At 46.3% G+C, this 20,803-nt stretch overlaps 1 protein-coding gene across 1 annotated transcript in view; it reads right to left on the reverse strand.

Annotated features, from left to right (window-relative positions):
* Window positions 1-20,803, reverse strand: part of LOC110524088 (ephrin-A2) — a 142,605-nt gene that overhangs the window by 6,814 nt on the left and 114,988 nt on the right. Inside the window, exons 2-3 of the mRNA XM_021603412.2 lie at window positions 5,993-6,285; window positions 1,317-1,382 (exon numbers count right to left, since the gene is read on the reverse strand). Coding sequence (XP_021459087.1) covers window positions 1,317-1,382; window positions 5,993-6,285 — 359 coding nt within the window. The remainder of the gene's footprint in view (window positions 1-1,316; window positions 1,383-5,992; window positions 6,286-20,803) is intronic.

The raw sequence follows: 20,803 nt of genomic DNA on the forward strand, positions 1-20,803 counted from the left end.
TCACCGACAACGATGAGACAGCTTATAGGGAGGAGGTCAGAGACCTGGCAGTGTGGTGCAAGGACAACAACCTCTCCCTCAACGTGATCAAGACAAAGGATATGATTGTGGACTACAGGAAGAGGAGGGCCGAGCACGCCCCCATTCTCATCGACGGGGCTGTAGTGAGCAAGTTGAGAGCTTCAAGTTCCTTGGTGTCCACATCACCAATGAACTGTCATGGTCCAAACACACAAAGATAGTCGTGAAGAGGGCACGACAACGCCTATTCCCCCTCAGGAGACTGAAAAGATTTGGCATGGGTCCTCAGATCCTCAAAAAGTTCTACAGCTGCACCATCGAGAGCATCCTGACTTTTTACACTGCTGCTACTCTCTTTTTATAATCTATGCATAGTCACTTTAACTACATGTACATATTTAGCTCAGTTACCTCGACTAACCTGTGCCCCCGCACCCCTGTATATAGCCTCGTTACTGTTATTTTACTGTTGCTCTTTAATTATCTTTTATTTTTATTTTTATTGTTTACCTCCGTTTTTTTAGTAAAGACTTTTTTTGTTGTAAAGATTTTTACTCAAAACTACATTGTTAGTTAAGGGCTTGTAAGTAAGCACTTCATTGTGAGGTCTACCTACACCTGTTGTATTCGGCGCATGTGACAAATACAATCGGATTGGATTTGATTGAAAAGAAACACCTACAACTAAACACCCCGCATTCTGTCAACAATCCAGTAAATGTGGAGGAGGATTATAAAATGGGGGTGGTCGCCTCGTTAATATTCCAGATGGAAACAACCGTGCCATAGCTAGCTGCTCGCCGGATATTAACTAACGTCACCAGGGGCTGTAGACAGCGAGGTGCACGTACCAAAAGTTGCGTCACAGGAGCTCCTCTTTTTCGCCTGATTGGCTGATTTGAACTGGTGCACATTTCATAGTGGAGTGCTCTCCAAGTGCTCGGAGAGTGTTGTAGGAAAACTGAACTAAGACAATTGCCTTGCCTGTTTGGTAAGACTTTGAACCATCGGTGTGATAAATGAACCCGTCTATTTATTTGTAGACATTAATACTTGTGGATGCCCATAGAACAATTTAATGCACGAGATGGGTGTGATGGAGAGCTCTACAATCTCATATAATATGTTACTGCCTCGTTTGCTGACTAGGCCCATTGTTAACGCGGCAAAGTTATCGGCAAAGTTAGAAATGTAAGGTTTTTATTCTGAAGGAAGGCTAGTGTTACCAAACTTGAGTGTAAGCAATTTCACACGACATTCCCTGAAGACTGGATAGAGAGAAAAAAAATACTCACTTGTGGGCTTGACATAGACTTTCAACTTCAAGCAGGGTTTACCGACAAGGTTAGGGTGTGGAGACGCTGGAACGAGAGAGAGAGAGAGAGAGAGAGAGATAGAGAGAGAAAGAAAGAAAGAGAGAACGAGAAATACACACAAGCACATGTTTGTTAATGAATAACACATTCAGCAGCATTTTTCTTGTCAGATCTCAGAGAAAATAGCTCAAATTACACTGGCTGGGACAGATGGTACGTATGTTCCATTAGAGGGCTATAACTGAAATGTCCCACCCTCAATGGGCCGATATTTCACAGAGGTGATCCATCAGGCACTCATTTCAGTCAACTTTCAATCTCCCCGCAAAAAAAATGCATCCAACCCTATTTTAAAAGCAACCCAGCTGAGGGCCAGGGTGCAATTGTGGATGATAGCCTGTGCAAATCGGCGGCCATCTTGGTAGAAGAATTTGGGGGCCAGAAGTCAAGTTTGTCACACCTGAGGAGTTTTTGACCCGTCTTCTTGTGTGACCCTGTCTCTCTGACATTGCCACCAGAGTTGGAACTCGGAAGGCCTCAGTGACCAGGTGCTGTGTGTGCAGAGACGTTAGCGTGGCTCGCTAATCCCTTAGCAGGCTGTTACTGTGAATGGGAGTGCTAAAGAACAAAACTCCACTACTCCACGATCCAAGTGTCTCAGTGTACTCACACAACATATGGCTCAGTGAGGGAAAACAACAACTCCATGCAACCACTGATATGCTAATAGCATCACTGGAAAGAACCAGTGAGAGAAGCAGAAAGAGACTTTGGGCGTAGTGCTGCATTCTTAATTAACCTTGAAAATGCATTTTTTTCTGTCAAAAGTGTAATCTTTTGTGACCAAAATTGAAAACAGTACTTTCCTAATTTAACCATGGCAAATTATGTTTCATTTTGTCTCTCGGGAATCCAAAAAAAAGAACACCGATTTTTGTTGCCATTAAAAACAAATATCAGGCACCAAAATGGCCACTCTCCTGCAACAGCATTTTTGGTAATTGGTCTTTTAAAATGGCTCCGTATTTGGTGGGGTAAATGCCCGGAATGCTGCACATAGATTATAGTCTAGACAGAATAACATGAAGCCAACTAAAGACACACAAACAACACACTGACATAGCACACATCCACAAAACACATACAGTGCATAAATGCAAAGGCATCTGTCACTTATTCCTCTCTCTAAACATTATTCTTCTAACCTAACTTGAGACTTCCATTTAAATGTGTGTCTATGTGCGTGTTTCTAGTTGGGGTGTGGGGTGTGTGTTTTCTTTGGGTTTGCGTTTGAGTGTGTGTATTTGGTATTTGCACGAGTGCACATGGGGGGGGGGGGGGCATTGTTATTGGTGGTGGCAGTGACTGAGCAGTCACAACTCAGTGTGTGTGTGTGTGTGTGTGTGTGTGCGTATGGAGATGCAGAAGCATAGAATTCTCCAAAACCACTGCCTGATAGGGCTCTGTGCCACCACTAACCCATCACGTCTGGGAGTTGGGGGTAGGGAGGTCACATTAGGGGTGATGGACGTGCCCCTTTGTTCACAGATAACCAAACTAAGCCCCCTTTTACCCCGGTAACTCCCCACACCCGACTTCTCAAGCATCCCCCTTTGCCCTAACACTCCAGGGGCCATGACAGCTACAATATTGGTAGTAGCCAAATCATTTTCTAAGGGAGGGGAGAGAAAAAAGGAGTGCTGAATGGCGGGGCAAACTGCTTCCCAGCCTCGGCTGCTGTTGGGGACAAAGGGCCACACAATGCGGGGCCTGGCTAGGAGCTACGGGGCGGAGTACATTAAAAACAGCTCAGGACGGGGAAGAATCGTCAGACACTGAATGCTAACTTTGAACTGGCTTTTCTTTTTGTTGCCAGTCCTCTGTCTCCCCTCCACTCCTCCATTCCAGGAGTGACAACATCCCGCAGAGTATAATAAGTCGAGGGACGCCCCACTGGTTAGGAGGGGGGATGTTTAGACATTGTAGCACCCCCCCCCCCCCCCCCCCCCCCTTCCACTCTTTTCCCTCAGCCTAAATACCTTTCCATCACCCAGAGGATAATAAGCATTGAAATATATACCATATGTTGGAGGGGCGGCATCCATACACATTGCAGTGAGTGACGGGCCAGGAGGGCTGGGTTGAGGTATAGAGCCGCCCTATATGTGGTCCCCGGCCCTGATCTTGTCACTCAGGGGTGCTGTCGAAATACTGTCACAACTGGTCCCTGCGAGTTATGGATTTATAGTCTGGCAGGCTACAGTACTGTACACACACTCCCACTTCTTAGAAATGTCGTCATGAATAGCTTTATAAAAACATAATTTAAATATATAAAGTAAAAAATATACAATACCATATTGTACAGTTTGGGTGTATCATATCATAGTGGCAAATGAAAATAATTATACTCTTATAACGCGGGATTTCTTGTCTTTGTGATTTAAGTTGGGCATTACCAACAACAGATGGCAGTGAACAGCTAGAAATGAGGAGCTGCTGAGTAGCACTGTGCTTTAAAATGATTCTGATCTCTCCTCATCTCCCTTCACATCACACACGAGTCATGTGCTGTGTGCCGAATCAATCTTAGAAGTGCTGTCTGTCGTGTGCCTGTCTTTCTAGCCGTTCGGTCCGCCACAGGATTTAGCATCACAAGGCGGTGTCATGTCACCTTTTCTCCTGTGGGCTAAGTGGCATCCCCCTAGCAACACAAGGGCACACACAGAGAGAATTAGAGCAACCCAGTTCTTGAGTTTTATTAATATAACATGAAAAGTCCTCATCTTACACCCAACCCTGAAATTCACTATATTCTTTTGGAAAAACCAAGGGAAAAGATGAACTAGAAGGAGAAGAGAGGGGGCACAGACAGAGGGGAGGGGAGAAAACAAAACAAAAAAGGAACAGAAATTGCCTCATTAATGCATCCGGCATGCCGCTCTGAGCCTTTTCCCTGCCTGTGCCCAGCAGGGGGCCTTTTCATCAGACCAAAGGACACCTTTCACAGGGCCATTAGCAAAACGGGGACAGACGCACCCTGGCAAACCCACGCCTGTCCTGTCATGCTCATGGACACACCGCACCGGGAATGGACCACGGATGGGGGGGGGGCGGCTCCGACGGAGGGGAAACGGGAAGCGGCGTGCGCGCCGCGACCTTGAAAGTGAAGTGGGCGTGGAGCGTCCAGTAGGCAAGGTGTCAGGCCTGTCTGGAGAGCAAGCCACCCTGGCCGCATTCAACCCACAGCACCACTAATGGCTTTCAGCGCCTCACGTCCAAAAAATGGTAATGACCACGGTCCGGAGCCAGAAGGACACAATTACCCCCATCAAGTTCCCTCGGCTAAATATGATTTGACCAATCAGCATAATTTGAGGCGTTCCGCATGAGGGCGCCGCTAACTGGTCTTGCACCGATCTCACCCTGTGAAGCTAAGCACCCAGCTAATAGCTCGCTTGCCATTTGACAAATTGACATTTTCATCAAGGGGTGGAAGGAGATGGGATGCGCCAGGGTGCCACACAAAAGGATGTCAGGTCAGGCAAAAAACACGCGGACGGACAAGTCAACCGGAAGCCGGAGATAAACGATTTGTCCGGGGCTCCCCTCTGGTTTGGCTGCTGAATGTTGTGATTGGTAACAGTGTGCCTGTTTAGTTACAGGCTATGGCTCTAGTTCACGGTCCGTGGTTTACCTGGAATTTACATTGTAACAGCACAACGACATCGCTTTTGCCTCAATAACTATCTTTTTGTTTTCATTCAATCAATTAGCGCAAGGAACCATAAATTGGAACCATCTGGTTCACGATTATATTGAATTACTTCAAATAAATACCAGTTAACAATTATCTAGTAAATACAAGGACATGTGGGTTTGAACAGCACGTTCCTGGTTGGTTCCTAGCCCTGGCACCCATCCATGGCAGAAAAATGACACCACAACGCAAAGCCTATTAATTAAACCCCTGCCGCTATTGTGGCTTCCTCCCCCGCTTCCCACCAAATTGGATCAAATCATCCTTCAAACAACCAAAAAAACAAACATGTACAACCCAAATGACATTCCCTGATATTCCCTGATATTCCCTGATATCCATCAACTAAAGAGCGATGGGTTGACAGCGCTGAATATTCTTGATGGGTCACAACTGTGTCTGTTTTGTGTGGTCAGTGGGGGGGTCCAAAGTCATTTCTACTTGCATATTTTATTTCTCTACCTTACTTGGGGACATAACCAGTGTGGGGGGTGAATAAAAGGGTGTCACAATATGGGGTCTGATTAAGATTTCTATTGGCTGAAGTTAATCCTTCACCAGAAGCCTGACTGGTCCTGACTTGAATGCAGCCAATAGCTAATAGCCAATTAGATCCATGTTACTAGGCCATGTGACCCATCGGCTAAGAAGCAAGGTTCTTCATAATCCTGGTGCTAAGGACCAGTACACAGGGGTGCACATTTTTTGTTCCAGTCAAGCACTTACAGACCAGACTCTCCTAATCAACTGATCATCAAGTCCTTGATCAGCCAAAGAAGGTGCGTCCGTGCCGGGCAATCAGTTCTACCTGAAACCTCAAATAGCATGTATCTGTAAGGCAGCTGTCTGTGTGTGTGTGTGTGACATTCGTCCATGTGACAACTTTTCCACTTACAGATATAGTAATACTCGTGACCCGGCCGGAACTCGAAGCCTAGTGAGAAGGGGGTGAAGAGCTGGAACTTCTCAGAGAACTTGAGCGGTCCGTTGGGGCTCTGTGGCCGGTTGCACTCCCAGCGCTTGAAGCCCTTCATGCGGTGGTCGCAGGTGGTGTAGCCGTCGTAGTTGACCATGAAGAGGATGTAACGCTCCATGCGCTCTAGGGGGAGCGGGTCCTCGTAGTGGGGGCAGTAGATGTCCAGGTAGTCGTTGATGGCCACCTCCACGGTGTACTCCCCATGGAGAAACCTGCGGATGAGACAGGACAAGTATGGTGTGTCTGAGGAGAAATTACCACGACAGATAAGAAATAGAATGGCATTTCGCTGACACTTTTTATCCGAAGCAACTCAAAACAGACTTGGATCTCTACAATAGACCTGGTACCCAAAACATCTCCACAACGAACAGCAATGGCGATCGTTTGCGTCGAACTTGTGCAGCGGATACAGACAGCAGAAGATAACTCAACATGATGCTACTATTCTATATGGATGAAGGCGCTAGGCGAGGAGGACGAGGAAGAGAAGGAGAACGGGAGCAGGAGGGGAAGAGGGCCTGGAGATTGACAGGGGTTTACAGAGTGAGGCCGGCTTCATTAAGCTCTTTCACAGGGCCCTGTCTCTCGCCCAGCTCTGGCTAAATGACTTTGCCGCTCTGGGCAATTTCGATACAAATTGAGCACCTGCACGGTGCCACAGATCTGACCCTTTAATAGCGAAATTCCAGAGAGTGGGGCCGTGTGCGAGTTTACAGGGGGCTATATCGCCAACCCTGCCATAGCTATTAACTGAAACGCAAGGGCTCAAATCACGGCCCAGAAGATGATTGTGTGGTTCCATCTCCACTCGCTCCATGTCACAGTCCTCTGTCTGGCTCAATCCCATTCCAAATATCCACCCTCCACTTGGATTTTCCCTGGCCGTTTTACAGCTGCAGCTTAAGTGACAAGACCCCCCCCCCCCCCCCCCCCCCAGTGGAACCGGATTTGATCTCATAACGGGAATGTGATTTGACGGGCTTTCTGACTGAGGAGGTCTAAAAATGCTTTGATGCCTACTGCCTCTGTTGACACACCTGCCCCTAGACCTAACGCAGTTAATGCTGAGTCCATAACCTAATGCCTATTCTAAATCGCCATGAAGAAATCATAGATAATCACAAATTCAATGGTTTTACAGATGGTTTACAGATAGGAACCGTTTCTTTAAGTGTGAAATCTGGTCTTGGTGTGTGCACTACATAATTGCGGGCCGTTGTGTTTCGTAATTAGCCACACATAACTCTGACGCCAATATGAGAGGTTTGACACACTGACCACAAATTCACAGGCTGACCCCCAAATAGGTCACCCCCAAACAGTCCCCCTTGGACGGCGCGTCACTTCTCCCTCGACTGTCCTTATCAGTCGCGCCATGAGTGAGATCCTCAAAGAGGCCCGTAATCCTTCACAGGGCTCTGGTGGGAAGGCCATTTTGTGTCTTGTTGCGATAAACCATAGCACAAACACCAGCCATGTTGGTGGAAGCCCGCCAGATCGACTGTAGCTCATTGGCTCAGCGTAGGAAAGCACGGGGCAGAGGGAGCGAGGATGGGGGTACGAGGTTATGAAGGGGGAGTGGTGGGTTCAGGCAGACCTGGCATCAGATGACAGCTAATCTGGGGGGGGGGGGGGGGGTGGAATAAGTGTCAGAAGGGCCCGGGTCCACATCCAGCTGCAGTGTAAGGATCTTCTCCACCCCCCCCCCCCCCCCCCCCCCCCACCCCACTACCCCTCCTGCCCCCGCCCTCTGCTGCCCCCCTGCCCCCAGTCGCTTATCGCACCAGACCAGAGATCACCTTCCCTTCTCTCTGTGTGAGCTTGCCCGGGCTCTCTTTCCCGCATACCACCTTGTTCTCTGGTCATCATATCAACACCCCCGATGAAACAGGCATGCATTTTGTGAACACAAGTCACCCTCCCGCTTCTCCACAACAGCCTCTCCTCTCCTCATTTCCTAACTTCTTGGCTCCTCTATTCACCCATCTTTCCCTCTCCTACTCCCCCCCCCCCCCCCCCCATCTGCCACAGAAAAATAGTGAATCTAAATAAGAATTAAGTCGGCGCAGCCCTCACATCTGATGTAATCTCCTAGCGGAGAGAGCATTGAGAGACTTCATCCAGTCTTGACGAGGTCCATCTTCAATTATGGACTGCCAGAGCTTACTTTAGTGTGTGTGTGTGTGTGTGTGTGTGTCTGAGCGGCCGAGGAAACAGGGGGACAGGGTGGGGCGCTCCACCTACTACTCCTCTTCCTTCATCTCACTGCATTACTTTTTTTTAGGGGGATATCGAAAAGTGCACGGGTTGCACTTCTGTATTACTCCCCTCGGCCAATCAGGCGGCGGTATCCTCACGTGTAACTACGCGGTAACTACGCAGGGAATGTAATAATCCTCCTAAGGCCACGCTGCGGATGTAAACCTGTGGTCTATTAGATGTAATTCTCTTTCCACAAAACATGTATTGGGGTGGGGGGGGGGGGTCTTAAATGGATACCGCCTATCGTCTCTGCATATTTTTTTCTGTTTTCCCTGAGTGCATGCCATCGCCATCTCGCTTTCAGGATCCAAATAGTGCATTATGTCTCGATAGATCAATACCACCCCCCTGCCTTCTCCCTTCTCTTCCTCTCCCTCACTTCCCGTCGTTCCAGCACCATTGCCAGTCATTAAGGGCCAGTGGAGGCAAATCGAGGGAAGGGTTTGATGCTGCAGTTCTCAGTCTTTGATTGAGCTCCGTGACGTGTTAGTGGAAATGACCTCGTTAGGCAGTCAGGTTTACAGATAGGAACCGTTTGTGGAAGAACATCAGGACAGATCCAAATATCAATAGCAAGGCAGCCAGGGGTGTGTGATGTGATGTGTGTGTGTGTGTGTGTGTGTGTGTGTGTGTGTGTGTGTGTGTGTGTGTGTGTGTGTGTGTGTGTGTGTTTTTGTGTGTGTGTGTGTGTGTGTGTGTTTGTGTGGATGTAAGGGAGAGCTAATGCATGCAAGCTATTTGTGGTCTTGCAATCAATCACGGCAGTCTTGGCCCGCCCCTCTCCAACTGTCACCTACATGTGGTGATTGGTGGGTCTGGGGGGGAGACAGATTCCACCCTGATGGTTGGCTATGACAGCCTCTAAACATACGCTAGCGCCCGGCCCGGCCTCTTCCCTTCCACACACCAAAAGCATTCTTGCCACATTCTCACTACCCTCAAATCCAACGTGGGCAAGCAAGCCACATGAATGGCGGACATTTTGTAGACCGCCCGGACCATTCCTCGGAGACCAGAAACACATGGTGGTGATTGATCAATTTAGCTTTCAAACTCCGAAAAAAACAGAGGGGACTTTGAAAGTTCCTGGACTTTGAAAGCTTCCAGAGAGTTTCATAGTCTTCGCAATCTGTCTGTCCACCCACAACCCCCTGCGGGAGCTTAATTAATCAGGCCCGATGTTTATAAGTGCATTATAAAGTGTTTATAGCTGGGTGATTTAGGAGGGCCAAACTTTGAAACCGGTCGGGGTTTCTTACGTGACCACTTCTTCTCTGATTTACTGTCTTGTCAGGCTTGGCAAGGCCCCGGCAATGTGGTTTAACTCGGCCCCACTTTATGACTTCATGGGCTAAATGTTTGTCCGTAACGTTGTCTGCTTTTGAAGCCCTGCATACAGGAAGAAGCCATCAGCAAAGGGAAGATGTCAAAACCAACCAAGGACATCTGACGGGACAGAATGGGTCATTTGGAACGCTAGTCTTAGTTCCTAAGTCTTCACGGGGTGCAAAAAGAGGATGCTGTTGTCTATACTTCAATCAAATGTAGTTAAAAAGAAACTTTCACTGGTATGCAAATTGGGGCGCCATACTTTCGTTGTTTAGCGATTATAGTTCATGCTTGAAAGGGATTAAAGACACAGACGACATAAAAAAAAAATGGTAATTGTGAATTTCAAACCATCTTAGAAGATACTGTAAGCTGCTGACTTTAAAGCTGAACATGTTATGACAACTTTGTGACCAAATTCTTTCAAGCTTACAGCAGCATCACCCATGGAAGATGTGACCAATCATATCAGACCTTCCTGGTCAACTGGACCAATGAGGTGCAGGGAGTGGAGGGAATGAGAGAGAAAGCGAGAGAGAGGGTACAGTACAGAACAGATCTTTCCCCTTCCAGTATTCCTTTCCCCCTCTCTCTCTCTCTTTCTCTCTGCAGGCCAGTTCACCTCACCCGGCTAAAAGAAAAAACGCGTTCTCCGTGCCACCTGCTCGACCCGCCGACAGAAAACTCCAGCTGTGTGTGTGTGTGTGTGTGTGTGTGTTTGTAGGGGGGACATTATTCTTCAGTTTCAGCCCAGAGTACCCGCCTACAGCTACATTTCATGCCCTTAATGCCTGCACCAATATGTATGGAATCTTAAGCCTGACGCTTGCTAAGGAATTGAGCCCTAGCGTTGATTCGTTTGTAGCACTTGTCTTGGAATTCAAGGATCAACAGAAAAACCCAGACCCTGTTAGTTTACATTGCGTAGGTTTTGGCTATCGGGACACGTAGTCTGGAGGTTGCCAGGACTGGTATCCTAGACGGCCGCCATTTCATTATTGACACACACCCAAAGCAAATAGGGGAATTTACTCTGCAATTAACGATGACCTGGGCAAGTTGACTTAATACAAACAAATGGACTTAATAACTTGACATTGTTCCTGGACCCCAGGAAGAGTAGCTGCTGCCTTGGCAACAGCTAATGGGGATCCATAAAAAATACAAAACTACAAACACTTCAAACCCATTTTTCATCTGCACGTAATCTGATTACTTTGGAGTCTTGGTCTAAGGCCTAGCTGGCCTGGCCACAGCAACTTCCAATCTAGGATCTCGCTTTATAGTATCCTCACTTGTTTTCTGGAGTGAATCCAACACAAGCATGTTAAAATCAGCGATTTTGGTGGAGAGTTTTGGTGGTGGTGGGGGGGTAGGGAGAGAGACAGGAGAGACAGGAGAGGAGCGGGTGCTGCGCTAGGCAGTGGTTGAGAATGGCCCTTTGTGCTCTCACTGAGGCCTGTCTGGAAGCCATTTCCACGTTTTAGTCCTCCGGTCCGGCCTGCATCTGGAGCCCACCTCTCGCCATGTGGAACGTGTTTATTGTTCTTTGTGTCAGGCAGAAGCACAGACAGCCCTCCGCTCTCTACTCTCTCTCCCTCTCCCTCCCTTCATCTCTCTGTAATTTCTGCTGTTATTTCAACTCGGCATACAGCAATTTTCCTATCGAGGCGTTTACACAAACTTAACCTCCAGTTGATTTTCGGCCAACGCCGAGGAAAACAAAAACAAACATAAGAGGGAGAAGATTTTGGGGGAGGTGAGGACCCCTCGGGCAGACACGATGTGTGTGTGCAGTGGGAGATGAAAGAGATTGAGGTCTCTGTTTAAAGTTCCTTTATTTCACTCTCTCTCTTTCTCTCGCTCTCTTTCTCTGTGATGTTAGATTTTAGCTGGACAAGCATCGGGGTGTGTGTGTGTATACACTTTCGAGGTCGACCGATTAATCGGAATGGGCGATTAATTATTTTTGGACCTCGATTTTGCAGATTTTGTAAAATGTATTTTTTACACCTTTATTTAACTAGGCAAGTCAGTTAAAGAACACATTCTTATTTTCAATGACGGCCTAGGAACGGTGGGTTAACTGCCTTGTTCAGGGGCAGAACGACAGATTTTTACCTTGTCAGCTCAGGGATTCAATCTTGCAACCTTACGGTTAACTAGTCCAAAGCTCTAACCACCTGCCTCACGAGGAGACTGCCTGTTACGCGAATGCAGTAAGAAGCCAAGGTAAGTTGCTAGCTAGCATTAAATTTATCTTAGAAAAAACTATCAATCAATCATAATCACTAGTTATGCACATGGTTGATGATATTACTAGTTTATCTAGCGTGTCCTGCGTTGCATATAATCGATGCGGTGCGCATTCGCGAAAAAGGACTGTTGTTGCTCCAACGTTTACGGTTAGGTACACATCAATGACTTTCTTAAAATCAATACACAGAAGTATATATTTTTAAACCTGCATATTTTGCTAAAATAAATCCAGGTTAGCAGGCAATATTAACGAGGTGAAATTGTGTCACTTCTCTTGCATTCATTGCACGCAGAATCAGTGTATATGCAACAGTTTGGGCCGCCTGACTCATTGCGAACTAATTTGCCAGAATTTTACGTAATTATGACATGACATTGAACGTTGTGCAATGTAACAGCAATAGTTAAACTTAGGGATGCCATCCTTTAGATAAAATACGTAACGGTTCCGTATTTCACTGAAAGGATTAACGTTTTGTTTTTGAAATGATAGTTTCCAGATTCGACCATATTAATGACCCAAGGCTCGAATTTCTGTGTGTTATTATGTTATAACTAAGTCTATGATTTGATAGAGCAGTCTGACTGAGCGATGGTAGGCACCAGCAGGCTCATAAGCATTCATTCAAACAACACTTTCATGCGTTTTGCCAGCAGCCCTGCTGTTTATGACTTCAAGCCTATCAACTCCCGAGATTAGGCTGATGTAACGATGTGATGTTAAATGGCTAGCTAGTTAGTGGGGTGTGCGCTAATAGCGTTTCAAACGTCACTCACTCTGAGACTTGGAGTAGTTGTTCCCCTTGCTCTGCATGGGTAACGCTGCTTAGAGGGTGGCTGTTGTCGATGTGTTCCTGGTTCGAGCCCAGGTAGCGGCGAGGAGAGGGATGGAAGCTATACTGTTACACTGGCAATACTAAAGTGCCTATAAGAACATCCAATAGTCAAAGGTATATGAAATACAAATGGTATAGAGAGAAATAGTCCTATAATTCCTATAATAACTACAACCTAAAACTTCTTACCTGGGAATATTGAAGACTCATGTTAAAAGGAACCACCAGCTTTCATATGTTCTCATGTTCTGAGCAAGGAACTTAAAAGTTAGCTTTCTTACATGGCACATATTGCACTTTTACTTTCTTCTCCAACACTTTGTTTTTGCATTATTTAAACCAAATTGAACATGTTTCATTATTTATTAGGCTAAATTGATTTTATTGATGTATTATATTAAGTCAAAATAAGTGTTCATTCAGTATTGTTGTAATTGTCATTATTACGGGGCGGCAGGGTAGCCTAGTGGTTAGAGCGTTGGACTCGTAACCGAAAGGTTGCAAGTTCATATCCCCGAGCTGACAAGGTACAAATCTGTCGTCCTGCCTCTGAACAGGCTGTCATTGAAAAAAATAATTTGTTGTTAACTAGTTAAATAAAGGTAAAAAATTTATCAGCATCAGCCTTTTTTTGTCCTCCAATAATCTGTATCGGCGTTGAAAAATCATAATCGGTCAACCTCTAGTACGTTTGCGTGTGTGTGTGTGTGTGTGCCTCTGTGTGTGGGCTATAATTATCTGCACCATGCTCTACCTTCAGTATGGCTTGAATTAACCATGAGCCGGTGTTTGAATCCACCCCCTCTTAACATGGTGCTCTTTTTTTCCCTCTTTCCCCCATGATGCTCTGCTGCGTAAGGCCTGGGAGAGGACACGACTATTCTCAGCGCCTCCCTCTCTGCCTCGTAAGCTAATTGCATTTCCATGTCTTTGTCTGTTCCGAAAGAACGCCGACTCACACTGTGACACCTCATTTTCAGAGGAGAACCACTGCTGCAATACTGTAAAGGTCCACTGTAAAAGTCTACTGTAAAAATCTACTGTAAAAGTGTGAATAATAATAACATGAAAGGGAATTTACAATGAGGCACTTGAGGAATCTATGATGAAGGAGGTTAGGTTAGGTTGTGACTCAAATTTACAGACAATTGAGAGGCTCCAAAATATACTGGCTAGGCTATTATGCTAAGGCATAATGGTCAAAGAGCTATAGTAATGCTAACCAGTGCTTGAAGTGGACTGAAATAGGTGCAGTGGTGGGTGTCCATTCTTTTTAGGACGCATCCCTAATGTTACCACGAAATTACACCAATCAAATTTATTTATTTTTTATTTTTTATTTATCCGTTATTTTACCAGGTAAGTTGACTGAGAACACGGTCTCATTTGCAGCAACGACCTGGGGAATAGTTACAGGGGAGAGGAGGGGGATGAATGAGCCAATTGTAAACTGGGGATTATTAGGTGACCGTGATGGTTTGAGGGTCAGATTGGGAATTTAGCCAGGACACCGGGGTTAACACCCCTACTCTTACGATAAGTGCCATGGGATCTTTAATGACCTCAGAGAGTCAGGACACCCGTTTAACGTCCCATCCGAGAGACGGCACCCTACACAGGGCAGTGTCCCCAATCACTGCCCTGGGGCATTGGGATATTTTTTAGACCAGTGGAAAGAGTGCCTCCTACTGGCCCTCCAACACCACTTCCAGCAGCATCTGGTCTCCCATCCAAGGACTGACCAGGACCAACCCTGCTTAGCTTCAGAAGCAAGCCAGCAGTGGTACATGCTGGCTTGCACAAATCACATGACGACAGCTATGACAGCTCACGACAACATGGCTGACGCCAACGCCACATGTTACCGTTTTCAGCTATGCTCCTCATAACAGTGAAACGACCGTTGCTTTATGCGAAGGTTGTTTGAGTCGTCATGACATGTTATTACACATGTGATGACACCTGTTGTGGCATTCTTCAACCTGCAATACAGGCATCAACTTCAAGTGAGGGCTTTACTGCTCTGAAGGGGAAGAATGCAAAAAAACACCTTGTTTTCTTGATTAAAAAAAGAAATAAAACACATTGCCACCAAGAGAGGTTTCTTAGTACTCGTCCTCCTTCAATTTCTCTTCCCTCTCTCCCCTGTGCTGCCAGCACAGCGAGCTCCCACCTCGACCGCGGTGATAATTGTGGAAGCAATGAGTCTTCGCTAGTAAATGAGACGGCGAAGACACTACTTCTGCATACCTGCTGGCATCTGCTGAGAGAAACTAGGCTCCCTCTTTTCTATTTCACACTCCTCCAGACAAGGGAGGAATAATTACACTTCATCTGATGGGAAACTATTTATCCCCCCCCCCCCCACATCCCTCCATCCCACTCGCAACAGCACACAGCAACAGCACACAGCAACAGCACACAGCAACAGCACACAGCAGAGGCAGCAACAACAACGCTGAACACAACAACAACAAAAACTAGAGCACATCTGTGACAGTTTGTGCAATCGAAAACCCAGGAGTGGTCTGCACAAGAGGGAGGGGAGGAGTGGTGAGTGGGGGGAATGGGGGGGGTTGAAGACTAATTGGGGATGCTTGAGCACACACACACCTTGGGAGGGAGGTGGCTGACACACACGCACGCACACGCACACACACACACACACACTGCAGCATCCCCCTCACCTGCCAGTATATCACCTTGGGCCAAACACAGGTGATTTAAGGCTAAGTAGCATTTAAATGGCAAATGCAATCCATGCCTTTCAAGACTGTGGGGGACCACTCTTCTTTAGCCCACAGAGTTCCATCAACCCCCCTCCGCTTGGGAATAATTGGAAGAGAAAGTGAGCGCTCTTCCCAAACGCCAGGCGCATCCCTCGCAGATGGGGCGCAGATCAAAGGGGATGGGTATTGGCAGAGGCATGATAAATTACACTCCCACTAATTCACCACGGACACTCGCTCTGTCCACCGGTTCTTCTGTTGTGGGCTGTTTGGAAAATAGCTCACCCCACTGCTGCAGTGGTCAATGAGTTTACCTCTGCATAGCAGAGACAATGGCTGCGTTCCTGTGTTTTTTGCATTCCTCCACCAGCAAGACTAGACAGAAGCCGCAGGGACAGCATTTCCTTAAAGCACAACCGGAATATATTGAAGGTAGATATACCTGTGAAATTCATTCGAAGCATAGCAAATCCTGTTCCCAAAGCATGACTCCTTTTACTTGTATTGATTGAATACACAGAAGAAGAAAAAAGATATCCACAGATTCAGTGTGGGACTTCTTGTCAGGCATTGCAAAATAATTTCTAAAAGCCCCCCCCCAAAAAAAATAAGTATATTACGTTACTATATCTTAAATTTGCGTCGTCAAATCTGGCACTTTACTGCGGGCCTAGGCCCAGCATTTACTACCTGCAGATGTACAGTATGGCTGCTGGGTTCTTCTGCATAGCACCTGCTCCTATTTTTGCGCCTTCCTTTGTAGTTACACAATTTATGGATCCCAATCTGTTATCTATTTACGATGACAACAGGGATAAAGTAGCGGGATCTTTTACAAGCCGCCAGAGTTATTGGATATTCCTGAGTTGGTGAGTTTAGGGACTGGGGTTTCTATAACCCTTGACCTCAGGAGTAACTGGACCTCTGTCACTGTACCAACGAATCAGAAGTAAAGAGTCGATGACTGCAGCTACAGCATGAGAACCACACAACGCCAACAAAAAGAAAACGTCACAAATTGTCCAGGACACTGCTTTTTTCGACAGAGGAAATTCTATTGTACATGAACCAAGTGCAGGGCTTCGTATACACCTTCAACACAGACGTGCGGATTAACGAGGCGAAGGAAAAAGTCAATCGAGCTAACGTGGAGTTATTTGTTTTAGGGCAAGACATCAGGCGCCTGTCAAAGGCTTAAGTCAAGATGAAGCATCACAGTCGGTGCGAGTCTCAGGGAAGGACTCCACTGCATTCAACAAGGACATGATTTATGAGGCTTTAAGCTATTTTAAAAAAATATATAAAAAAGGAAAAAGAAAGACGGCAAACTAGATTTTTGACATCATTCGGCCTTGGTTAGGGCCGAGTTTGCATACTAGCTAGCATACGTGACAGACTTCACGTCAAGATGTTTCTATTGTGCCTATCTATCTCCAAGACGCGTGCCGATATCATTTGTCAATGTCAACACCTATTTTGGAATGTACTAAAAAGGGAAAACAAATGAAAGTAAGTGGCCCCTACACTGCAATCAACTAGTTCCGGCTATCGGATTGAGTTCTGAGTTTGGACCAAAATGGTTGGTTCATTGGAGTCCGTCACAATTTGACTGACGGAATAGTCTTGATTAATCATAATTCTACGCCCCCCCCCCCCCTCCCAAAAATCCCAAAATCAAAACATGTTCCCTGTGCTCTGAAAACACTCTCACGTATGACTTTAGGATGGAGAACAAAAAACAAACGCAGGGTTCAAAACCAACTTAACCCCACTAATTCCACCATGTGCATGTGCTCACTTTCATGTTCGACAAAGTGGGGGATTTTATGGCAGTTTAACACATTAAGTCACCTATCATAGAGGGAGTGGAGAAGGTAAATACGGCCTCCATGCAAGACGACATTGACATCCTGTCCTCTAGGGGGTTTGCCGCTAGTGAGATTTTGTCGGTAGTGAGATCTGCAGGACGCCAATTTCGTCTCGCAGTAAGACGGGGGACATCATGCTGGCGAACAGATCGCGGGGCGGAGCACACCTGGCTTAGGAGAAAACATCAAAACAAACTAGAGAGGCCCACAACTACTATGTACGCAGATACACTCACTTGTATGCACACACGACGCACGTATCAGCACGCACACAGCGCTTACGGCGAAATCCTGTAAAAGGAGAAACAAAACAAGGTCTGTTTTCCTAATTTATCCCTATCAAGTTTCTCTGGGCTCTTTGTGCCATACTGGCTAAGGGGCAGGGGAGGGAGGGGAGAAGAGAAGAAGCATCAAAGCTAAATCAAAATGATAATGATGCCATCCACTTTGGAGTTAAGTGTATCATGCCCCCACCTTCTCCTCGTCCTGCCCTCTGTCTTTTTTAACACCATTAGCAAAGTGCAGGCTAATAGAGTTAGTGAACTAGCACAGTCCAGTGGTGAGGGATTGGGTGACGCTAACAGCCCAGAAGCTCACTCTCCTCCCTGGACTCCCTACTCAACTTGCAAAGTTCCCTCTCCGGGTTCAATTGTTGCCGTGCTATCACATCATTAGTCAAAACTTTTATAACCCCGGGTCCATTTGCTCAGGCACTACACTCACGATTGCTTTAGAAGCCTCAGTTCCAACCAAGCAATGACGTCACACGTTTGTTTCCCTCATACGATGCATTCGGGAAAGTATTCAGACCACTTGACTTTTTCCACATTTGGTTACGACGTTACAGCCTTATTCTAAAATGGATTCAATTGTTTTCCCTCATTAATCTACACACAATAATGACAAAGGAAAAACAGGTTTTTAGACATTTTTGCAAATTTGTTAATAAAAATATCACATTTACATAAGTATTCAGACCCTTTACTCTGTACTTTGTTGAAGCACCTTTGGCAGCGATTACAGCCTCGAGTCTTCTTGGGTATGTTGCTACAAGCTTGGCATACTCGTATTTGGGGAGTTTCTCCCATTCTTCTCCGCATATCCTCTCAAGCTATGTCAGGTTGGATGGAGAGCTTCCCTGCACAGCTATTTAAATGTTTCTCCAGAGATGTTAGTCCGGGCTCTGGCTGGGCCACTCAAGGACATTCAGAGACTTGTCCCGAACCCATTCCTGGGTTGTCTTGGCTGTGTGTTTAGGGTCGTTGTCCTTTTGGAAGGTGAACCTTCGCCACAGTCTGAGGTCCTGAGCACTCTGGAGCAGGTTTTCATCAAGGATCTCTCTGTACATTGCTCCGTTCATCTTTCCCTCGATCCTGACTAGTCTCCCAGTCCCCGCTGCTGAAAAACATCCCCACAGCATGATGCTGCCACCACCATGCTTCACCGTAGGGATGGTGCCAGGTTTCCTCCAGACATGACGCTTGACATTCAGGCCAAAGAGTTTATTTTTGGTTTCATCAGACTAGAGAATCTTGTTTCTCATGGTCAGAGTCCTTTAGGTGCCTTTTGGCAAACGCCAAGCGGGCTGTCAGGTCACCTCCCGGACCAAGGCCCTTTCCATCCCGATTGCTCAGTTTGGCCGGGAGGCCACCTCGAGGAAGAGTCTTGGTGGTTCCAAATTTCTTCCATTTAAGAATGGAGGCCACTGTGTTCTTGGGGACCTTCAGTGCTGCAGAAATGCTTTGCTACCCTTCCCCAGATCTGTGCCTCGACACAATCTTGCCTTGGAACTCTACAGACAATTCCTTCGACCCCATGGCTTGGTGTTTGCCCTGACATGCACTGTCAACTGTGGGACCTTATATAGATAGACATGTGTGTCCCTTTCCAAATCATGTCCAATCAACTGAATTGACCACAGGTGGACTCCAATCAAGTTGTAGAAACATCTCAAGGACGATCAATGGAAACAGGTTGCACCAGAGCTCAATTTCGAGTCTCACAGCAAAAGGTCTGAATACATATGTAAATAAGGTATTTCTGTTTTTATTTTGCAAAACAATCTAAAAACCTGTTTTCGCTTTGCCGTTATGGAGTATTGTGTGTAGATTGATGAGGAAAGTTTTATTTAATCAATTTTAGAATAAGGCTGTAACGTAACAAAATGTGGAAAAAAGGGGTCTGAATACTTTCCGAATGCACTGTAGCAACTGACAATATTGACAAATTTTGTTCTATTTTACATGGGGAAATCTTTACATTTCAAAACACGCATTTCACACTTTCCATGCACCGATACTTGAGGTCTTTTACATTGGCTATTTTACATGCATTCTTGAATAAAAGCCATCTTAGTTTATATTTGAATAATTCCTCTCAAACACACACACCAGGGAGACATTGAATGCCAAAATCTGCGAGGAGCAAGTTGAAAAAAATACCCTATATCTATGCAGTCCTGAAGACGATACATCATCACAACAAACACCTAGTTCGACCGACACATACCTCCAGCAGGCATATATATCACACGTAAACACATGAAAACACCTGAAAGGAAGGAAGAAGGTATTTTGTCGACTTCCCCGTGAGGGAGACTCATCACACATAAAGATAGACGTTGTCTGAAACAGAGAACAAACTGGTAGCGACAGAGATCAAACAGGTAGCCAACCAAGCAGGCTCTGAGCGCCTCGTCCGTTTTACAATGATTTACGGTTCAATCTCCAGTACGACTGGAGACATTCCCTCTAAGTGGGAATGTGTCTGTGTCATTTGTCAATTTGCCACGCAGGTCCATACACGAGCAGAGATGTTTCACCCGTACTCTCCACCTAAGATCATTGCATTTTGATGAATTGCCATTGTTATCAATTGGAGCGCCATCAATACTTGATTGGTGTTAAATATGTGAATGCTTAGGCCTTTTGCTCTGTTAGTACTGGGTATAATGCTACTGATAGGGATATTCAGTGCATGAGAGACAAAGAGTGCTATCATGTGAGATAGTCAACACATTACTTGCAGTGACTAGTACCAAGTACTGATATTAGTATTGACAGTAATCTCAAGCATCTTATCTCTTACTTCTAATCTAATCTCCCAGGCACCATGTGGGTTTCCATGTGGGTATGGTGGTACCCATGGGTGGGGTATATGGGCAAAGCTCAGTTACCTGGCATCTAGATTTCGTTGGTACGCACCATGTTGAGACGTGCCAACTGGTCCCGGTCGCCAAAGTTCACACAGCGGATAAGACTTCCTATCATCTGGCCTTGTGCTGCTCTCCGCCCCTAACCTGACACCTATCCCCATTCGCCCATGCTGCATTACCCATGAGGCCCTGTTCTCCTCTGCTCCGCCCCTCCCAGCCCTGTCCTGCCATCCTATCATGTTGTGCAATCACGGTCTCCCGCCCGGCGATGATTCGCACCCCAGACGCCC

The sequence above is a fragment of the Oncorhynchus mykiss genome, chromosome 5 (genome assembly GCF_013265735.2).
Source record: "Oncorhynchus mykiss isolate Arlee chromosome 5, USDA_OmykA_1.1, whole genome shotgun sequence".
In the NCBI taxonomy this organism is placed as follows: Eukaryota; Metazoa; Chordata; class Actinopteri; order Salmoniformes; family Salmonidae; genus Oncorhynchus; species Oncorhynchus mykiss.